A 22,945-nucleotide genomic window follows, 5' to 3' on the forward strand; every position below is an offset into this window, starting at 1 on the left:
AAGCAAATGTGGCATAAACTGCTGGCAGTGGGCATAAACAGAGAAAAGACAGACTGCCAACCAAATACTGTTCTAGTGGTTTCAAGGAAGGAGTTTACTTCTGCTCAGCAATTTAAGCCACTGCCCTCTATCCACCCCTGGGAAAAAAACTAAGCCACAAGTGATTTCTTACCAGGGCCAGGTACCCCCTTGCCTGGAGAGACCAGGGATGGGACCAAGGTTGCTTCCATGTAAGAGTAACAGGGGGCAACAGGAGGTCCCGAGTACAGCTCACAATTTACTGGACACCATAAAATAAGCAAAAAACCATGTCCTGAGTGGATACCAGAGCAGAATGTACCCTAATTCATGGCAATTCAGAATGGCATTCAGGGCAGCCACCAACACTCATGGAGGGAAAAGCCTGGGTGGCTCAGTTGGTTAAGCATCTGCCTTTGGCTCGGGTCTATGATCCCAGGGTCCTGGGATGGAGCCCCAAATTTGGCTCCTTGCTCAGCGGGGAATCTGCTTCTCCCTCTGCCTGGTGCTCCCCCTGCTTAATGAGCTCTTTCTCTCTCTCTGACAAATAAATAAAATCTTGGGATGCCTGGGTCACTCAGTCAGTTAAGTGTCTGCCTTCAGCTCAGGTCATAATCTCAGGGTCCTGGGATCAAGTCCCACATCAGGCTCCCTGCTTCTCTCTCTGGCTGCTGCTCCTCCTGCCTGCTTGTGTGCTCTCTCTGACAAGTAAATAAATAAAATTTTTAAAAATAATAAATAAATAAAATCTTAAGAAAAGAAGAGCATAAGGGGAAAATGCACAACAGTGTGCTTGAGAATAAAAGTCCAACTGCCCCTTATGAGGTTTTCGTTTCTCCAATACTGAAGGATATATTAGTCAAGGATATTCTTCTGGGAAAAATTACTACAAAGCTCTGTAGGAGAATTTCACATTTGATTTACAGTAACTAAAAGGATCTTTTAAAAAAGATTTTATTTATTTATTTGAGAGAGAGTGAGTGAGAGAGAGAGAGCATGAGAGGGGAGAAGGTTGAAGAAGCAGACTCCCCGTGAAGATGGGAGCCCGATGCGGGACTCGATCCCACAACTCCAGGGTCATGACTCAAAGCAAAGGCAGTGGCTCAACTAACTGAGCCACCAAGGTGCCCCTAATTAAAACTATTAAGGGGAGATGCAAGTTGGGATCCCGTATTACTCCCTCCCAGGTTATAAATTAAAGCGATACTGGTTGTTAGGAGGATTTAAGGAAATACCTGCCACTATAGGGGAATTAGCAAGAGTACAAATAATCAGCCCGGCACAAATTCCCTATAATAGCGCTATATGGCCTGTGAAGAAACCAGATGACATCTGGAGAAGGACCTTAGATTATAGAGAACTAAATAAGGTTGTACTAATATTACCCAAATCACTGAACAGAATTTACATGGTGTATGTAGGCTCTTACCATGTGGTTTCAGATTTAGCCAATGCTTACTCCCCCACCCCCCGGGTGGCTCAGTCAGTTAAGTGTCTGCCTCCACAACCTCAGGGTTGTGGGATTGAGCTCTGCATTGGGCTCTCTGCTCAGGGAACCTGCTTGTCCCTCTCCCTCTGTCTGCCCCTCTCACTGCCTGTGTGCTGTCAAATAAATAAAATCTTAAAAAAAAATTTATTTGAGAGGGTATACGCATGCACATGAGCATATGTGGGAGGGCAGCTAAGGGAGAGGGAGAGAGAGAATCTTAAGCAGACCACGGCTGAGCACAGAGCCTGATGCAGGACTTGATTCCATCACCCAGAGATCATGACCTGAGCTGAAACCAAGAGCTGAACTGACTGAGCCACTCAGGTGCCTTCCCCTGCCCCACCCCCAATGCTTTCTTTAGTATCCTTTGCATCCCGAGTCACATGAGATGGTTGACAACAGGTATTCCAGACATCGCCACAAAGATATTTGCCTAGCTCCACTATCTGTCATGGTAGGCCTGCTCATGACTTGTCTTTATATCCACCACTACTCATGGTTAAAAGGTACCATATGTCAATGATGTGATGCTAACCTTTGGAGACTTCCGTTATTGTCTTTTCTTGAACAGTCTCTGCTCTCATCTGAACAAGCAAGGATGTGCCATCAAGCCACAGAAAAGTATAAGGCCCTGGGCCAGTAGTCAAGTTTTTGGGGGTTACCTGGTTAGGTTAACTGACAAGGCTCAGTGACTGACAAGATCCAACAGTTTCCCATCCCTCAGACAGTTAAGCAATTGCAAGGGTTCCTAGATCTCCGGGGTACTATAGGGCCTTTAGCCCAATTTAGCACATTGCCTATACCCTCTCTACCATCTGGTGAAAAAGGAAGCCGACTGGCATCAGGAAGAACATCAAGCTGGCTTTGATGAAGCTATTAGTTACTCAAGCACAAGCCCAGGAATGCCTTTACCTAGTGTCCTCATGACCCTAGATGTGACCAACAATGTCAAATGGGATAAGCTGGGCATTTTGGCAGGAACAGCACAGAAAGTTAACCCTGTTGAACTTCTGATCACAACTCTGGAAGGGAACAAAGATCCAATATTTTCCTACTGAACAAGTAAGTATAGGGGGCTATAAGGCCCTTCAACAAGTAGAGCCCCTAACTGCCACTCTTCCAGTAACCGTCCAGACTGGGTTGCCTATAACAGGGTGGCTAGATTATATATTCACAAGACTGGCCCTAACACAAGCCCCCACATTGCAAAGATAGCATGCTTACCCACAACAGAGTGTTCTTGCCAACAGTCCCCTGGGAGCTGAATTACATGGTATTTTGGAGCCAGAAGAATATGAAACCTTTAATGGCCATCCCCCAAAAGCCTCCTATGGAAACCCCTCACAAGTAAAAGGCACATATCCTATTCCTGAAAATACTTGGTATATGGGTAGCTCTCCTAGAAGGAATCCTAGTCACTAAACTGCAGGAATAATCCTACTCCAGACTGATACTGTCCAGTTTGAGATTGCAGATAATAAAAGCAGCCAATGGGCTGAACTGAGAGCTGCCTAGATGGAAGGTATACATGAACTCTGACTCCTTACCCTCTGCATGGATAGTTAGGCTTTCTATAAGGGCCCAATGGGCTCAGGCTGACTGGGAAGTTTTACAGAAACCATTATGGGGAGAATTATGGAAGAATATATGGAATATAGGACCCTGCTGCCTCCCATACTGTTTTCCATGTCTCAGTGCATAGGCCTGTCTCACACTATGGGAATACTGAGGCAGACACCTTAGCAAAAAGCAGGGCCCTTACCTCCATGCAAAGTTCAGAACTGGCTACGTGCTTTTATAAGCAGTGGGCATTGCAATGTAAGGGGGACTGAAACATAATGAGGGGAGCTGGCATGCCCCTTTACTATACTGACTTCCCAGCAGTATCAGTAACTGATCTGCTCCCATTTGAGAACTAGAAAGCTCCACACATCACAAGATACATACATCACGCAATCAAACTGCTTTTAGATTGCCAAACTGATTATATAAGCCCTCTAACCATAAGTCAAGGGAAAAAGAACACCCTAACTTGTGTGGCTATGGCCAGGGCTCATCTAAATCCTTCCCTGTAAAAGGGCCAATCAAAATGCTGCCATCAATGCCCTAGAACAACTTAGTGCCATATACAGATATCCTCAAAGGATAGACTGTGATATGGAAACACATTACACTAGATATGATGTGAGGACGTACATTGGTGGTTTCATTTTCCCTATAGTCCACAAGCCACCAGGCTAACTGAAAAGAAGAATGGCATTCTTAAAGCTCAACTCAGAGCTCTCTTACAGATGCCATGGCTGCATGGATAGACAAGTCTTGCCAGAAACCATACACTTGTTAAATTCAACTGAGACCATCTGAGGTGACCATTTCTTGCCACAGTAAGAAATGCCCGAGAGAGCTAAGGAGGTCCCCATTGTTCCTGCTGGAGTTGGGGCCGAAAACAGTCAACACATACATATTCCAGACAAGCACCTATACTGAAAGGCTTTAAGTTGCCTTTCATGGTTGATTGTACCACTTTTAATTTTACATGTACAGGCTGACTCTTTGGCCACAGGGCAACATACCTGGTATGTCCCACCTACTCGTGCACCACAGGCTACCTCTGTGCTCCTGACAAAGGGCAAAGGCAATAACAACATCTCAACAGAGGGAGAGAATCTCCCCTAGACAAGTACCTACTACACATTTATTCTTTTATCCTCAGCCTGCTGCTTCTCATGTTCTGATAAAGGAGACCCTTTCCTGCAATGAACATAGACATATGTGGATGGTTTACAATGAGATTCATGCTAGATATGTGGTTTGCTCCCCTTTTCATAGGTCTCTTCTCCTGTTGCTATCTACATTACTGCTGTGGTTTATGCCTTCAACTTGAACACAATCTGGCAAAGGAAGCTACTGACAAGTGCCACTCTCTGATGGCTGAGGGAATACTGCAGAAAAGGTGGGCATGAGAGATTGTGAGAGCCAGATTTGAGAGGTGGAGTGTGTGAACCAAACTAACGTCATCTTGGACAAATCTGCCATGATGACCACTCTGTGATCAGCTTTCTTAAGCACAGTACCCCCCACCATATTCCTTCTGTTTAACCATACCCTTCACTAGATCCTTAGGGCGCAATGTCCTTGATCAGCTCTGGAGATTGGACTATGATTCTCAAACATTTCTTCCCAGGTGGTCTCCCAGCCTTTCCTCCTCAGCCTCTAAGGCTATAAAAGCAGGTCTTATGGGGGGTAGGGTTGCAGAGATCAACTTGTAGCTACTCAAGACACATCTCTGTCTGCAAGTCCCTTTAATAAACCATTTTTTGTCAAGCTTGACTTGGCCTTTTTCTCCAGTCTTATGGCTCCTCTGGCCTTTGGAGATCACTTTGCGTGTACCACCCTTTCATGCTGGTCTATTAAGTGTGCAACAGCATTATGTCTAAAAAAAGTACATACCTTAATTTAAAAATAATTCATTGCTAAAAAGTGCTACCATCACTTGAATTTTCAGGGAGTTGTAATATTTTTGTTGCTGAAGGGTCCTCAACGTTGACGCCTGCTGACTGACTGGGGTGGTAGCTAAAGGCTGGGGTGGCTGTGGCACTTTCTTAAAATATGACAACAGTGAAGCCTAGCACATCAAATGACTCTTCCTTTCACAAAGAATTTCTCTGTAGCATGTGATGCTTTGATAGCATTTTTAAAAGATTTTATTTATTTATTTGACAGAGAGAGAGAGAGATCACAAGTAGGCAGAGAGGCAAGCAGAGAGAGAGAGGAGGAAGCAGGCTCCCCACTGAGCAGAGAGCCCGATGTGGGCTTCGATCCCAGGACCCCGAGATCATAACCTGAGTTGAAGGCAGAGGCTTAACCACTGAGCCACCCAGGTGCCCCTCTGATAGCATTTTAACCCACAGCAGAACTTCTTTCAAAAACTGGGAGTCAATCTGGGGCACCTGGCTGGCTCAGTTGGTAGGGCATGCAGCTCTTGGTCTCAGGTCCAGGAGTTCAAGCTCCCACACTGGGCATAGAGAGCTTACTTAAAAAGAAGAGACAAACTGGAGTCAATCCCCTCATACCTTGCTGCCTTTTTTAAATTTAATTTTTTTAGTACTCTCTATACCCAATATGGGGCTCAAACCCACAGATCAAGAGTCACACACTCTTCCAACTGAGCCAGCCAGACACCCCCTTGATGCTGCTTTTATTAGATCAGTTTATGTGATACTCTGAATCCTTTTTTGTTATTTCAACAGTCTTCACAACATTATCACAGAAATAGATTCTATCTCAAGAAACCACTTTCTTTGCTCATTCATAAGTAGCAAATTCTCATCTGTTAAAGTTTTATCATGAGATTGCAGCAATTCAGCCACATCTTCAGGCTTGCTCCACTTCTAATTCTAGTTCTCTTGCTAATTCTCCCACATCTGAAGTTACTTCCCCCACTGGTCTTGAGCCCCTCAAAAGCATCCATGAGGGCTGGAATCAACTTCTTCCAACTCCTATTAATGTTGACATTTTGACCTGTTCCCATGAATCGTAAATGCTCTTAATGGCATCTAGAATGTCAAATCCTTTCCTGAAGGTTTCAAGTTGGAGCAAGGTCCTTACTCTTTAGGCGGAAGAACCTGGCCAGTGAAAAAGGAAAATTCCTAAACATACTAATATCCAGTGTTCCTTCAACAAATGCTCTACTGGATCACCTTACGGTGAAACTCCAAGTCATAAATCCTAATTTCACTCTTAGAGCTTTCAATTAGCTTTTCAGTTTCCCATTCCTAATTATGAACAGATAACCAAGGATTACCAGATAGTTGAGGAAAAGAGACCAAAAATCAGAAAAAAGCACCTTAAAGGGAAAAGACTATGCAAAGAAAACAAAACACTACAAAATATTTACTAGAAGGGATAAGATAGGGCACCCATGAAGTAAGAACAGGGTACTAAGAAATGAAAACTCAAGAGAAGGGCTAGAATATAAAGATGAGAAAAACTCAGAAAGTGAAACAAAATAGTGAGAGATTAAAAACAGAAGTGAAATTCAAAAATTAGAGGACTAGTCCTCTCAAAAGAAAGTTCCAGAAAGAGAACAGGAACACAGAAGAGGGAAAGCCTCAAGAAAACAATTCAGAACTGAAGAACATCCATTTCCATATTGAAAGAGCCCACTGAGTGCCCACTATCACAGATGAAAACTAATTTGATACACCACTGTGAAACTGCAGAACACTAAGGACAAAGAAAAGAACCTACAAAAGCTTCCACATCCAAACCATCAAGAATCATAATGGCTTCTCAAAAGCAACACTGGAAGCAAAAAGAGAATCTGGTAAAATTGAAAAAACTCATCCTCTCTGAACCAGCAATTTCACTCCTACATATATAACCCAGAAATTGTCCACATATGGGGCGCCTGGGTGGCTCAGGCCATTACGCAGCTGACTCTTGATTTCGGCTCTGGTCAGGATCTCAGGGTTGAAAGATCAAACCCATGGTTCAGCTCTGCACACACTCAGCACAGAATCTGCTTGTCCCTCTCCCTTCCTCTTTGAGCCCCATCCCCCCACCCACCTCACACACCTGTGCATGCACTCTCCACCTCTCTCTCAAATAAAGAAATAAAATCTTAAAAAGAAAAAAAAAAGAAATTGTCCATATAATAGCTGGGCTAAATGTACAAGGTTGTTCATTATTTCTAATAGCCCAAACTGGAATTAATCAAAATGTTCATCAAAAGAGAAGTGATACAATAGCCAAACTACGGAAAGAACCTAGAAGCCCATCAACAGATGAATGGATAAAGGAGATGTGGTATATATACACAATGGAATACTACGCAGCCATCAAAAGAAATGAAATCTTGCCATTTGCTAACAATGTGGATGGAACTAGAGGGTATTATGCTTAGCGAAATAAGTCAATCAGAGAAGGACAACTATCATATGATCTCCCTGATATGAGGAAGTGGAGATGAAACGTGGGGGGCTTGGGGGGTAGGAAAAGAATAAATGAAACAAGATGGGATCGGGAGGGAGACAAACCATAAGTGACTTTTAATCACACAAAACAAACTGAGGGTTGCTGGTGGGAGGGGGGTCGGGAGAGGGGGGTGGGATGATGGACATTGGGGAGGGTATGTGCTATGGTGAGTGCTGTGAAGTATGTAAATCTGGCGATTCACAGACCTGTACCCCTGGGGATAAAAATACATTATATGTTTATAAAAAAAAATTTAAAAATTAATTAAAAAATACATTAAAAAAAGAAGTAATAAATTGAGGTATACTCATATAATAGAATACCATAAGCTTTCATGAAAGAAAATTTTTAAGTATTTTATTTATTCATTTGAGAGAGACAGTGAAATAGAGCAGGAACAAGGGGAGAAGCAGAACCAGACTCCCCACTGAACTGGAAGCCCGATGTGGGGCTCAATCCCAAGACCTGGAGATCATGACCTGAGCTGAAGGTAGACGCCCAACCATCTGAGCCACACAGATGCCCCAAGCCCTTATGAAAATTAAACCATAGCTACCTTCAACAATACAGATCAGTACTAACAATACAATATCTTACAAATATAATGTTAAGCAAAAGAAGCCAGAAACTGAAGAATTTATACAGAATGATTCCACTGACATAAAATCAGTAACAGGCAAAAGTAAACTGTATCATTTAGTGATACATATATAAATGGGAAAACTACAAAGAAAAGGAAATGATTAACTAAAAGTTAAGGGAAAGGCTGAGTTGTGATTGGAGAGAGAAATATGGCAGCTACTGGAGTACTCTCTATTCTACTTTTTGACCTGTATGGAGATTACACAAAGGATTGTTTTATAATTATTCATTAAGCCATTAATATGTTTTATGCACTTTTCTATGTTGATGAATTTGATGAATTTTATAATAAAAAAAGAAAAGATGATAATGGAGCAATGCTTGCAAAATTCTGAAAGGAAATTATTCTCAATCTAGAATTCTATACCCTTCAAAATTCTAATTTTGAGAGTAAGAGACATTTTCAAACATGAAGGCTGGGGTGCCTGGGTGGCTCAGTGGGTTAAAGCCTCTGCCTTTGGCTCAGGTCATGATCCCGGGGTCTTGGGATCAAGCCCTGCGTTGGGCTCTCTGCTCAGCAGGGAGCCTGCTTTCCCCTCCACCTCTCTGCCTGCCTCTCTACCTGCTTGTGATCTCAGTCTGTCAAATAAATAGATTAAAAAATATATATGATGGCTCAAAAAAAATGTGTCATGCACATTTCTTCAGGTAACTATTTGAGTAAGCCCTCCATCAAAATTATCACATACTCATAGAGAGATGAAGACTTCAGATCCAGAAAACACACCCTAACACAGAGGTACAAGAAATCACAGGAAAAATAGAAAATACCACTATTCAGAAGCTCCAGGATTACTACTGGCATAGTAGTACCAAAATAGTACCATAGTAGCAGGCATAGAGGGCACTTTAACAACTGTCATCACCTTGATGCTCCACTCCTGTACAACCTCTTCAACTGACAAAAAGTCCTGTAAGATATGTTCCACCAAGAGGGTGTAAACCCAAAAAAGATAAGAGATCTAAGACACAGGACTCAGGGGTTCCTGGATGGCTTAGCTGGTTAAGCAGCTGACTCTTGGTTTGGGCTCAGTTCATATTCTCAGGGTTGCAGGATCCAGCCCCACGGCAGGCTCCACGCTCAGTGCAGAGTCTGCTTGGGATTCTCTCTCTCCCTCTCCTTCTGCCCTTTCCCCTCGTATAAATAAATCTTTTTAAAAAATAAATAAATATATATTTTTAAGGATTTTATTTATTTGCCAGAGAAAAAGAGAGAGAGAGAGAGAGAGAACAAGAATACAAACAGGGGGGAATGCCATGCTGGGGGAGCAGCAGGCAGGGGGAGAAGCAGGCTCCCTGCTGAGCAAGGAGCCCAATGCAGGACTCATCCCAGGATCCTGGGATCATGACACGAGCCGAAGGCAGATATTTAACTGACTGAGCTACCCAGGTGTCCCTAAATAAATTTTTAAAAAAGGAAAACAAACAAACAAACAACAACAAAAAACAAACTAACTCAAACCCAGGAAGAAAGGTAAAGAAAAGTTCCATAGTGATAGCTGTGTAATAAGCTAACATAAGAGAATCACTAACTCCTGGAAGGATAATCTCCAAAGGTGGAGGTATTTGATGTAGCTGACTTTGTAAAAACTGAGAACCATGTGTACATGTGGAAGAATTAGCAAAAGAATAAAACTAAAGAGATGACAAAGCAAATATCAGCCTCCAGAAAAATAAAAATAAAGAAAAGAAACAATCATAGTACAAACTATTGATCACTGAGAAAATTTACATGCACCAGCAGTTTTTAAAGTGTGGTCTAAAGATCCCTCAGTGTCTCCTTTCAGGGAATCCATATGCACCAAAATATTTTCATAATGATCAGAGACATTTGTCTTTTCCACTGTGTTGACATTTGCACTGATGATGTGAAAACAATGGTGGGTAAATCTGCTGGTGCATTAGGACAAATCAAGGCAGAGTACCAACTGTATTTATTAGTAGTAGCATTCTTCACCACCTCATACTTGCCATTTGGGGGGGAAAAAGCCAATATAAGAATGTTCTTGACAGGGGCACCTGGGTGGCTCAATGGGTTAAGCCTCTGCCTTTGGCTCAGGTCATGATCTCAGGGTCCTGAGATGGAGTCCCACATCAGGCTCTCTGCTCAGCGGGGAGCCTGCTTCCCCCTCTCTCTGCATGCCTCTCTGCCTATTTGTGATCTCTCTCTCTGTCAAATAAATAAATAAAATCTTAAAAAAAAAAACAAAAAAAAGAATGTCCTTGACAAATCAGTAAAAATTTACATATTTTATTAAATCTCAAATCTTGAGTATACACATTTACATTTTTAAATATTCTGTGTCATTAATGCATAAAGTATTCTGCATGATGAATTGTGGTAATTGGAGGAAAAGCTCTTGTGTTTGAGTTGCAGATTGAACTAGCCAATTTTTTTTTTAAAGAAGGACAGGAAAACTATGTTATTTGGGGTATTTGATAGATGTTTTCTAAAAATGAATAAGGGGAGCTTATCATTTTTGAGAAATATAACTGACAATATTTGTTGTCAATGATAAAATTTGAGCTTCTGAGTGAAAATAAGAATTGTACCCATCACCACGAACTTGATAGCTTCTTAATACTGGTAAGATTGGTGATGACATTAATAAATATTATTTGGAAGATCTGCTTATCTCAGTGAGCCAGTATTTTTCAAATGACCAATTCATGATGTTTAAAAACCAGTACTGGGTAAAAATGCCATTTATAGTTCAAGATAGATCAATAGAGTAGGAAAAGTTTACTAACGTGGTTTCCAATAAGCTTTAAGTAAACATCACTTGTTGAGTTTTAGTGAAATAGCAAAGAATACTGACAATTATCTGGAAAGGCTATAACATACTTCTACTTCTTCCAATGATTTATCTGTGTGAGGCAGGTTTTCTTCATATATTTCAACTAAAAAAAATATACCACAACTGATTAAATACAAAAGCAAGTAGATATGATAATCCGGCTGCCTTATAGTAAGCTGAACATTAGATTTTTTAAAATGTAAATCAATGCTCATTCTCTCACTTCTTTGAAAATATAATTACTTTTCATAAAAATGTTATCTTAGCATATAACAGGTTTATTAAGCAATAAATGAGTATTTTTAAAAATTCCTCAGTTTTAACTTCTAACACAGTAAAAATATTGAATGATAAAGCCTACATAAACAAAACCTGTTTGGAATTTTAAGAAGATAAAGAGATTTTATCCCCTGGACATAATTTATTTTTGCACAGGCATAAATTAGAATTGGGAGGTAAAAAAAATTAAGAATCAATAGTGCGGGGCACCTGGGTGGCTCAGTGGGTTAAGCCGCTGCCTTCGGCTCAGGTCATGATCTCAGAGTCCTGGGATCGAGTCCCGCATCGGGCTCTCTGCTCAGCAGGGAGCCTGCTTCCTCCTCTCTCTCTCTGCCTACCTCTCTGCCTACTTGTGATCTCTGTCAAAGAAATAAATAAAATCTTAAAAAAAAAAAAAAAAAAGAATCAATAGTGCGGGGGCTCTGGGTGGCTCAGTCAGTTAAGCATCTGACTCCTGATTTTTGGCTCGGGTCATGATCCTAGAGTTGCGAGATGGAGCACCACCTGGAACCAGCTTAAGATTTTGTCTCTCCCTCTCCCTTTGCCCCTTTCCCCGTCTCTAAAAGAGAAAAAAAAGGGGGGGGTGCAGAGAAACCATAGTGCAGTGTTTGTGACAGGGGGATTCTGAAACCAAAAATTCTCAAAAAGTTTGAGAACTGCAGGCACTGGCATCATAATAAAAACCAAATATGGATTTAACCAAAATTGTTAACTATTATTTTGGGAAGCTGGAAGAGAAGACGGGTCAATAAAAGATCATCAAGACCCATCAAGATGGGTCAATAAAAGAAATGTGCTCTGAGCTACTTGCTAGAGATAAATACTTTGAAGATCCATGGTTCCACTTATCTAACAAACCTCATTTCATTCTAACCTGTAATGTCTATATTCCTTACTAAACGATGATCTCCTTAAAAAGACAGAGATATGGTCTACTTCAATTCTGCACTTTCAAAAGGTCTCATTACAGCCTGTATCATACCGCAAGTATTTACTAATTATTTAACTCAATGAATGGAAAAATGAATGTGATAATCCATTCACAAAATTAGGTCATATTAGAGCAAATAAGAGTTTCTTCCATTTTTCAAACTTTTATAGCAGAACTGGAAAGTCCTGTTTGAAACTTGAATAATAGATCATTGTTCAGTGTATTCTTAGGTCAGTGATTCTATGACTCCAACGCCACTATTTATTATATAAATACACGGGAAACTACATATACACATACACATTTGTACCTGTTGTAACTTACAGCAAATACTCCTGAATTTCCATAACAAATATTATTTTTTTTCTCTCCCCTACTTCCCCTGCTTTTCAGTTTCTGTTGACTTCAACCCATTAGTCCTTATGGATTATACCTCATTTTTGATACCATTACCCATCTTTAGGTTAGCATGGCCAACAAAAGACCCTGAACAGTTCCCAGAACCTACAGAGAAACTAGAAAAAAATAATCTTACCAATAGTATGATTTCCATAAAGAAGCTGCTCCAAAATTGCTGTTTTCCCCACAGATAACAAGCCACAGACCACAACCTTGCAGCCCTTTCCCATCTTCTCTCAGGATATAACACTGTGAAAAGAATAAAAGATCTGTGAAACTGTATACTGTTTGAATCAACCGTGTTTCCTTTTTTCTATGTTTAAATAAGTCATACATATGCAAGGGGAAATGCCAAAAATAAAAAAGGATATATACAATAAGGCATAGCCTTCCAAACCCATTCCTAGTCTGCCATTTGCTCCTTTAGAGCGATCAGTGTTACCAGTTTCTTACACATTTTTGCAGAGGTAATCTAGATAAGCACAAGAATACATGTAGATACAAATATACGTTTCTTTTAAAAAAACACACACATTTTCTTCAAAGAATATTTCAACACTAAGTCTACAGAAATCTAAATCAAATCCTAGATGAAACAAATTCTTGAAAAACACTGCCTGCTCATCAATATTTACCTGGAAAAAGCCCAACATTCAAACAAAAATTTAAGGAGGCATGAAGACAAAAATTTGGATAGAGAATGGACATGATTTTTTAGAGAAACATTAATGCTATTAATGCCATCCGTCTTTTCTCAGGAGAGTGAAAAACTAGGCTCTCTTCTTCTTGCTTCTTTTTGAGTCATGCTTTTTTTTTTTTTTTTTAAGATTTTATTTATTGGGTGCCTGGGTGGCTCAGTAGGTTAAGCCTCTGCCTTCGGATTAGGTCATGATCTCAGAGTCCTGCGATCGAGCCCCGCATCAGGCTCTCTGCTAGGTGGGGGGCCTTCTTCACCCTCTCTCTCTGCCTGCCTCTCTGCCTACTTGTGATCTCTCTGTCAAATAAATAAAGTCTTAAAAAAAGAAAAAAGATTTTACTTATTTGACAGAAAGAGAGAGAGAGAGAACAAGAAGGGGGAGCAGCAGGCAGAGGAAAAGGCAGAAGCAGATTCCCCGCTGAGCAGGGAGCCCGATGGGGGGCTGAATCCCTGGACCCTATGATCATGACCTGAGCTAATGGCAGATGCTTAACTGACTGAACCACCCAGGTGCCCCCAAAAGTCTGTAATTTTTATAACCCAAATTAGCCACAACACCAACCTGCTGACAGGAAAAATTTTATTGCTACCATTATTGCAGCACAGTAGTAACACAGCACTCATTGCCAGAGGAGTACAGTACATTTTACCAGTAGAGAAATAATCATCACTTAATGCAATGTAGCCATTATTTTCTGGTGGCATGCCTGGGGTCCTTCCAAATAGTCCCAAGAATACTTATCACTTATTTCTATGAGAACTACTTCTCTTAAGGGACATACATTTGCTCAGGGTCCTGAGATCGAGTCCCACATCAGGCTCTCTGCTCAGCGGGGAGCCTATACACACACACACAAATACATATATATTATATTTACTTTTTAAATATTTAAAGTCATCTCTATGCCTAATGTGGGACTCAAACTCATGACCCCGAGATTAAGAGTTGCATACTCTACCAACTGATCCAGCCAGGCACCATTTTTAAAAATATATTTTCAACATAACTGCAATAGAAAAATTCTCAGCCTTTATTTGTAAGAGGAGAGCTCTGTGACACACTGATCATCTATGGTATTATAGCTCCCATGTCAGCAGCTATGGACTATTTTAAAAGGTTTTCTACACCTGAATTTATGATTAATCTAATGTCATCTCATTGATTGTAGGATTCTACTCCTTTTGCATTTTGTGATCTCCTATAAGTTTATGATATCATTGAATCTTTCTTTCAAAGCGTTTTTAATGATAATAGTTAAAATTTAAAGGAAGTTGCCACTTAACCATGCCACCAACCAAAAGGATAAAAAAGAAATCTGTCAGATAAGAAAAATGATGGCAGCATAGAGCAATTCCATTGTCAGAAAAGGTTGCTACTGGAATCGAAATTCTAATTTTTTTATTGTTATTTCCCATCCCCTGAAAATGTCTTAGTCCCTGCAGAATTTCTAAATACCTTACCTTCTCTTCTTTTCCTGTTCAATAAGAAAATGGCCCTTTCACATGTCATATCAATCTTCAAACAAACACAAGTGCTTTAAAAGGGCAGGTACATGCTGCAGTTAAGTGAACTAGATAGTTAAAAGGAAAAAACAACCCAATTATTAACAGCAATAGACTCCCCATAAAAGAGAGGCAAATATGAGTTCTGGGGACTCCAGCAAACTGGGAAAATGCTGAAACCAACAGAATCCTGAGAAATCCCAATCGAATACTCCACTCTTAGGAAGTGGTCTTAATATACTTGCTTTAAAAGTGGCATATTACTGCAGCGCCTAGGTGGCTCAGTCATTAAGTGTCTGCCTTCAACCTGGGTCATGGTCCCAGGGTCCTGGGATTGAGCCCGCACTAGACTCCCTGCTCCTCGGGAAGCCTACTTCTCCATCTCCCATTCCCACTGCTTATGTTCCCTCTCTTGCTGTCTTTCTCTGTCAAATAAATAAATAAGATCTTTAAAAACTATATAAATAACTAAAAGTGGCATACTACAATTACACTTCGATCACTCACTGCTAATAGGATTAGCAGATGAAGTGTGTTAAAGATACACACTACTTTTAGTGTATGTGTGTGTATAAATAAACTGGGGGAGTTATTTTAGTCTATCAGAGAATCTCCATCAAAGGCAAACAGTAAAAATAATTGAACAGAGGGTACTCAAACACTTGGTAAGGATTTTAAGGTATTTCATAAGGAAAGAAGCAAGATAAAACAGAATAACCCATGTTAAATATTTTATACCATTAAAAACAAAACAAAGATGAAAGGATAAATATGATTAATCAAAGTACAGCTGAAACACTCTAGGTTCTAAGTCGTTGTCAAGTGGGAAACAAAATTACCTAAAGCTGAAGGTTAACAACCTGCTAATGAAAGTATTAATTTTTTTTAATAGTATCTAATGTTTTTTAGTAGCCTCCACACTCAGCTTTGAGCCCAATGCAGGACTTGAACTCATAACCCTGAGATCAAGATCTGGGCTGAAGAGTTAGACACTTAACTGACTGAGCCACCCAGGCATCCCAGTTAGTGCTTACTGTAAAGCACTAGTTAGAACTACTTAGTACAGTCCCTATCCTAAGTAACCGCTGAACAATAAAATTCAATCTGTGACCTATTAATCCTCATCTGATATAAATGACTTGAGAGAACAGCCTTAACAGGCAAAATCCAATGCAGTCTTAACTGCATATTGCTTTGCTTTCCAGGCTAATCAATAATGTTTCTAGAGAATAAAAACATGACTTGATCCATTCCTGTGGAAAATACTATGCTTGGTCAATAACCCCTTTAACGAGCTATCAGAAACAGCTGCTCGAAACTGCCAGTACTTCTGTTTTTCTAAGGAAATCATTCTTTTATAAGTTAAACACAACTTTTTTTATGCTACTAAAACAATATTAATACTGAAACACTTAACATCACAGAGAGATGTTATAATCATATTATGAAGCCTCGCATGGAGAAAACTTTTACACTGTGTATTTATGCAAACAGCAGGTACTGTGTGCAACACTTATCCATATATGAATAATTTTACATAAACATACATTTAAAAGGTTTTGTAAACAATACTGCACATAATAAAATATAATGAGCAGATTCTAGCTTACCATTCTTTTATTCATTAAATATTCACTGAGGTCTTACCATAATGCCACTCATGAGGGACAAACTAGGGGGGCAAAACCAGAAATGATACCCGCCCTCAGCAATCTCAGAGTCAATTGAAAATACCAATCCAAATCTTACAAAACTACTAAGAAACTACAAACTGCAAATGAAGAAACAAAACAGCAAAAACTAATTAAGGAATTAGCAGAAATTATTTGCATTGCCAGAACTCCTTTCCAAATGATTCATCCAACTTTGTAGTCATTTTTTAAAAGTAATCTCTATGCCCAACATGTGGTTCAAACTCGACCCTGAGATCAAGAGTCACATGCTCTAGAGGCATCTGGGTGGCTCAGTGGGTTAAGCCTCTGCCTTCGGCTCGGGTCATGATCCCAGGGTCCTGGGATGGAGCCCCGAATTGGGCTCTCTGTTCAGCAGGGAGCCTGCTCCCCGCCCCTCCTGCATGCCTCTCTGCCTACTTGTGATCTCACTGTCAAATAAATAAAGCCTTAAAAAAAGAAAAAGTCATATGCTCTACTGACTGAGCCAGCCAGGCATCCCTTTATTTTTTTAATTAATTAATTTTTTATAGCCAATCATTGACTCATTTTTCTTTTTATACCCCACATCTGATCCACCAGTAAAGCCACCACCTTTGGAACACATCCAGGACTGGACCACTTACTTACCAGGTCAACTAATGAAGTGATCAGAGGAACCAACTTCTCTCACCTGGTCTCTTAAGGATGTCTATGTGATAATCCCCAAAACCTGTGAGTATTTTATTTTACAAAGTACCAGGAACTTTGCAGCTGTGATTAAATTATGACGCTTGAAATGGGGAGACTATACTGGACTATCATCTGGGTAGACCCAGTGTAATCACATGTATCTTTATAAGGAGAGAAGTGTGTCAGAAAGAGAAACAGAGAGTACAAAGATGCTATACTGCTGGCTTTGAAAATGAACAAAGGGGTCAGAAGCCAAAGAATGCTGGGAATAGCAGGGGCACCTGGGTGGTTCCGTTGGTTGAGCATCTCACTCTTGGTTTTGGCTAGGGTCATGGTCTCAGGATCATTGGACTGGCCCCTCAACCCACTTTGCCCTCCTATGTGGAATTGGCTTGTCTCTCTCCCTCTGCTCTTCTCCGTGCACTGGTGCCTACCCCCCTCCTCTCATATAAATAAGTAAAATCTTTAAAAAAAAAAAAAAAAGGTGGAAAAAGCAAGCAAATGGATTCTCCCCTAGCTTCTCTAAAAGGAACACAGCAATCTGATTTCTGACCGGTGTAAGACAACATATTTGTGATATATTAAGTTTGCTGTAATTAGCAAAAAGAAACTAATACAACTTCCTAGTCTCTCTGCTTCAACATTTTCCCTTCCTAGGGTCAAAACTGCAATCCCAATAATCCTTTAAAAATGTAAGTCACAAGAAGTCACCCTTCTGCTTAAAATCTTCCAATAGTTTCTGATCTCAGGCAGTGTGAAAACCTAAGAACCTCCATCGCTCTCATGTTATCTGCTAGTTTCCCTTACGGTTCATTCCTGCCACGCTGTCTCCTTGCTGTTTCTGTTTGAATCAAGGCATACTACAGCCTTGGCAATTTTCCTTTTGACTGAAATCAGCCCAAATCTCCAAGGTTCACATCCTTCCGGGTTTTTCCTCAAACGTTATTTCTCAGGAAGACTAATCCCGAATATTTCATCCAAAATTCTGACCCCACCCCCACACCAACACTCTCCTTTCTCTCCCCTTAACGTTTGTCATTAGTACTTTTTACCGAACATAATATGTATCTTATTTATGTTTATTGCCCATTTCCAAGAAAGCTAGAATTTCTGCGTTCACTATTGCTGCATCCCCCAGCAGCTGGGACACTATCTGGCACGTATTAGGCATTTCATAAATATTTGCTGAATAAATCAATGAACCATGTGAGGATTCCTGCAATGGTAAAGCTACAATTAAAAAAAAAAAAAAAAGGAAAATAGGGGGGAAAAAAAAGGAAAATAGGGGGGAAAAAAAGGGAAAACCCCGCTAATAAGTTAGAAGGTAAACTACATGAGTGCATCAAAAATGAAAATATTCTGGAGACGCAAAAAACTGGTTAAATGTTTCTCAATAAAATAACTCAACCCAAAACGCCAGCATTTTCTCGGCATTTCTTCCCCCAAACACTCGCACCTGCAAACCAGGTCTTGGCATAAAAATATTTTGCCTTTCTTAAAAAAAAAAAAAAAAAAAAAAACTGGTTCTGACGTAGCAAATCTGGGACCAAGTCGGCAGGAAAGGCACGAAAATGGAAAGGCGCCGAGCCACCCGCGTACCCCTCCCTAACCCCCCCCAGTTCCCCACCCTCCGACCCTACTTGAGGGTAAAATCCCCCGGAACCCGAGCCTGCAGAGGCTGAAGCCCGAAGGCGGGGCGCGCGCCCCCACCCGTGAAGCCCTGACAGCACGAGCGTGTTATCTGGCTTGCTGGGGTGCAGCTAGTGGGATAAGGGGGATAGATAGCGCCGCACTGGGATACCCGCCGCGACTCCCCAGGTGAGGAGCCTGCGGCGCGTTAAGCTCTTCTCTGTACCTCAAGACACAAACCTTAACACCTCCACAGGCTCCAAAGACGCGGTGCTTCGGCAGAGTGGCTCCACGACCGGCTTCGGCCACGTGAGCCCCGCCCCCAACTTGCCTCCTCCCCTACAAGACCGATGCGGACGCGGCCAGTCGAGGCCTAACCAAGGACTCTCGCTCTTTGAGCAGCCCCTGCGTCTTAAACTCAAATCCTGAGGACCAGAGGGGTGGGATAATAAGGGAGGCTGCGTCCAATCCGGGCCGAACTCCGCCCACCAGGCTCGCTGCCGGAACTACATGTCCCATGAGGCCGTGAGACCTGAAGCTTTCCACCGGAAAGAGGCTCGCCGCTGAGGGGGAGGAGCCCAAAAAGGATTGTGGGAGAAAGGCTCTTTCCTTTCCGTCGGGCGGCAGCCATCAGGTAGGCTGGGTTGCTGGTATTCGGTGTTGCATCCGCCGCTCATCTCCGTTCGCTTCAGCCATCCAGACTCAGGGACCCTGCGTCCTTGGAGCTCCTTCTGTGTCCTGTGCGGCGCGAGTTCGATCGGGATGCGGGGCTGCGCGGGCTTGGAGAGGCGGCTCCCGAGGCGGGCTGGGGTGGTGATGTGATGGCGGCGCGAATTCGAGCGGGCCCTGTAACGTGAATGAAAAGGAAGCATGGAGCTGAGGAAAGGAAGGCCGGGCCTAGACGGTCCTAAAGCGAGGCCTGTGGATTGAGTGCAGTAGTGGATTTTCCTCGAGACATCCTTCGGGGATAACGGCCGCAGCACCTTAACCTATGGTATCGGCGAGGTTTCTTTGCAGGCCAGGCCCTAGGGGACACCGACTGCCGCATTCAGCGGCCCTCCTCATTGCTCAGGTCTGGTGCCATTCATTCATCAAAAATGTACCGAGACCCTTCTTGGCGCTGCTCCGCGCTAGGGTCGCAGAGGTGACAGAGCTGTTTTCCTGGGGCGCAGCTATTCCTGCAGCTCATGGAGAGCCGTTTTCAGCCTCAGTGGTTTTCTTGTGGCTGGTGGGGAACTAAGATGGACGGACGCGATCGTCTCATATTTTAAATGCATATTTTTTTAGCTCAAAGGTAGGCCAAGATGGGCGCTTACAAGTACATCCAGGAGCTATGGAGGAAGAAGCAGTCCGATGTAATGCGCTTTCTTCTCAGGGTGCGCTGCTGGCAGTACCGCCAGCTCTCTGCGCTCCACAGGGCCCCCCGCCCAACCCGGCCCGATAAAGCGCGCAGGCTGGGGTACAAGGCCAAGCAAGGTGAGTAGTCTCTGGATCCTTGGATAAAGTGGTCTTCCTGGGGAAATGCTAGAAGACTGGTATTTATACGAGATACTATGGCTCCAATATCTCCGTGTAGAGTGGGAATGAGAAGTTAGTCTTCTTGGGTCACAAAGTACTTGGGAAAACAGTGGGATGTGTGTTTTTAGAGTAAGTCTCAAGTGGTAATTTATTTTATCTTCAGGTATGTAGTATTTGGCTTACAGCCCAAAATACATTCGACATTGCAGCAGTTAGTAGCAAGTTAATGAGTCTTCATCCGTCTGGCTTTTATAAGACCACTGTAAATGTGTTTGTATAGGTTATGTCATATATCGGATTCGTGTGCGTCGTGGTGGCCGCAAACGCCCGGTTCCTAAGGGTGCTACCTACGGCAAGCCTGTCCATCATGGTGTTAATCAGCTCAAGTTTGCACGAAGCCTTCAGTCTGTTGCAGAGGTAAGTGATTTTTCAGCAGTTGTATCAGTCATCTGGAAATGGTGGAGAAGAGTTAGAGGACCTTTGTAAAGTGTTGCTGTCGAAGTCATAGTCTTTGTTATTGTGTCTTTGCTTGTGTGTAATGGAACGTGTTTTAAGGTTAGTGTGAGCCTTGGAACCTAAGCTTTTGAAGGGAAGTGAACTTTGTTTTGAAGAACATACCTCCCCAGGTGTACAGAAGCTATGCATTTGTTCATATGGCTAATTTCCGATGTTCAGTTGAAAGTTGTCTTTCTGGGTTAGTAAATGAAGCTGTGCTCTCTCCGAGAGCTTGACAAACAAGGGTTTGTTGCCTTCTGTAAACTGAAAATTTATTATTTTTAAAAGAAAAGACAAAGACATTTTATATTAAAGAGACCATTGTGACCATGCAAAGCCTAAAATAATACACTCATTAAGATTTTGTATGAAAACTTCACTGATCCCTCAGTTGTCTTAGAAAAGGACTAGGTTCCTAAATTTTGTTAGATATTACTAACATTTGTGCCTTGGTCAAGGAGAGGGTGATAATAGGCAGTGGTTTCAAATAAGAATGTTTCATGTGTTTATTGTAGTAAGTCTTACTCATATTTGGGGTCCTGGCCTCTGGGAAGATGCTTAGCAAATATTCAGGTAGCTAAGTGAACAGTCCTAGTGAGTTTCTTGTCTGGTATGGTAAACTAAAGGGGATTTTTCTTAATTTCCTACTGTGGGAAACAGACTGACCTTGAGCCTTTTTTTCCTATTACAGGAGCGAGCTGGACGTCACTGCGGGGCTCTAAGAGTCTTGAATTCTTACTGGGTTGGTGAAGATTCCACATACAAATTCTTTGAGGTTATCCTCATTGATCCATTCCATAAAGCTATCAGAAGAAATCCTGATACCCAGTGGATCACCAAACCAGTCCACAAGCACAGGGAGATGCGAGGGCTGACATCTGCAGGCCGAAAGAGTCGTGGCCTTGGAAAGGGTCACAAGTTCCACCACACTATTGGTGGTTCTCGCCGTGCGGCATGGAGAAGACGCAATACTCTCCAGCTCCACCGTTACCGCTAATCAAAGTAATGTTTGTAAAATTCTTACCTAATAAACAATTTAGGACAGTCATGTCTGCTTAAAAGTGTTCTTTAATTTGTCTGTTAAATTTAGTTGTCTGCAGATTGTTCCATGAATGCATTGTCACATTATGAACGTTAAAGTGCAATAATGTGTGAAGACTAAGTGATGGTGTATCTTGTTTTTAATAAGATAAACACTTTTGTCTTTGCTTTATCTTATTAGGGAGTTTATATGTCAGTGTTTAAAATACTGTTTGGTATAATAGGTATAAAATAAATTCTGTAAAAGTGGAATGCATAAGCTAGCCATGTAGATTTGTTGGTGCATGTAATGAAACCTACAGCTTCATTGGGGTGATGTAATGCTTTGGTTTACTCTCAAATGGCTGTTATTAGGGGTTTGGAAAGAAGAAGCTTTTAAAACTGGACCTAACTTGGAAATGTGAAGACTATCCTAATCTTTAATCATGATCATACGCAAACAGCATTAACTAGGAACTACATTTTTTATACTGAATCCAATATTCCAACTATGTAACTGTTGCTTTGGAAAGGATACTTTAAAAGAATCCCACCAATTTTTTAAGAGAATTGAATAAACCTACCTGTTACAGGAAGGTTTTCTTAAAAATGAAAATACATCCTGCTTAACCAAAGCAAAATTGCCTTGGTCTCCACAGGACTGTTGAAGTTAACATAAAATGTGGAGGCTCCTGGTTGTATCCCATAACTCCATAGGATCTGTGGAATCCTGAATTTCCTGCAAAGCGGTTAGTTAATGGTCTCTATGAAAACTGATGGAAATTGAACATTAGGTAAATGAGAAGACTAAGATAATGTAAGCTAGTAATTAGTGCTAGAATTGGGAAACTGGTGGCCCTCAGATAACCTTTGAAGTGTGAGGATAAAAAATTAAAGTTGGCTTTGATTAGAATCTTAAATACTTTATCCATGGTCTTTGTGACCTTTATGAATCCACTAGCCACCTCAGGAGAAAAAAGGGTTGGCTTTAAAAGTATGTCCTTGCTCATTCCAAGTCCCAAGTTCTCTTGGATCAACCCACTTAAACATTCCCATAGGCTATTGAGAAAAGTCATGTAGTTGGTGTCAATACAAGTCTATAGTTTACAATCTAATCCGTACATGTGTTAGCCCAGTCATTTTTCTCCTTAATTCAAACCCCTCAAAATCTGCCAGTCCCATCAATTGTGCCCATGTTGATGTTCAGTA

The 22,945-nt window shown here is 41.4% G+C and overlaps 2 protein-coding genes across 4 annotated transcripts in view; one reads left to right on the forward strand and one right to left on the reverse strand.

The window, feature by feature from the left end:
• The window catches only part of NKIRAS1 (NFKB inhibitor interacting Ras like 1), a 29,994-nt gene extending 10,920 nt beyond the window's left edge, over positions 1–19,074 (reverse strand). Inside the window, exons 1-2 of the mRNA XM_082686699.1 lie at positions 18,944–19,074; positions 12,669–12,781 (exon numbers count right to left, since the gene is read on the reverse strand). Coding sequence (XP_082542825.1) covers positions 12,669–12,762 — 94 coding nt within the window. The 5' untranslated portion in view covers positions 12,763–12,781; positions 18,944–19,074. The remainder of the gene's footprint in view (positions 1–12,668; positions 12,782–18,943) is intronic.
• Positions 18,954–22,013, forward strand: RPL15 (ribosomal protein L15). 3 transcript variants are annotated; one of them, XM_082686679.1, is made up of 4 exons: positions 18,954–19,337; positions 19,991–20,179; positions 20,502–20,638; positions 21,408–22,013. In XM_082686679.1, the coding sequence occupies exons 2-4, from the start codon at positions 20,008–20,010 to the stop codon at positions 21,711–21,713; spliced, it is 615 nt and encodes a 204-aa protein (XP_082542805.1). In that variant the 5' UTR covers positions 18,954–19,337; positions 19,991–20,007; the 3' UTR covers positions 21,714–22,013. The 3 variants fall into 3 exon arrangements, with proteins under 3 accessions (XP_082542805.1, XP_082542807.1, XP_082542806.1); XM_082686681.1 differs by having other exon boundaries at positions 19,310–19,443; XM_082686680.1 differs by having other exon boundaries at positions 19,322–19,775.
• Positions 22,014–22,945: the final 932 nt, after the last annotated feature.

The sequence above is a fragment of the Mustela nivalis genome (genome assembly GCF_964662115.1).
Source record: "Mustela nivalis genome assembly, chromosome: 1".
Taxonomy (NCBI): Eukaryota; Metazoa; Chordata; class Mammalia; order Carnivora; family Mustelidae; genus Mustela; species Mustela nivalis.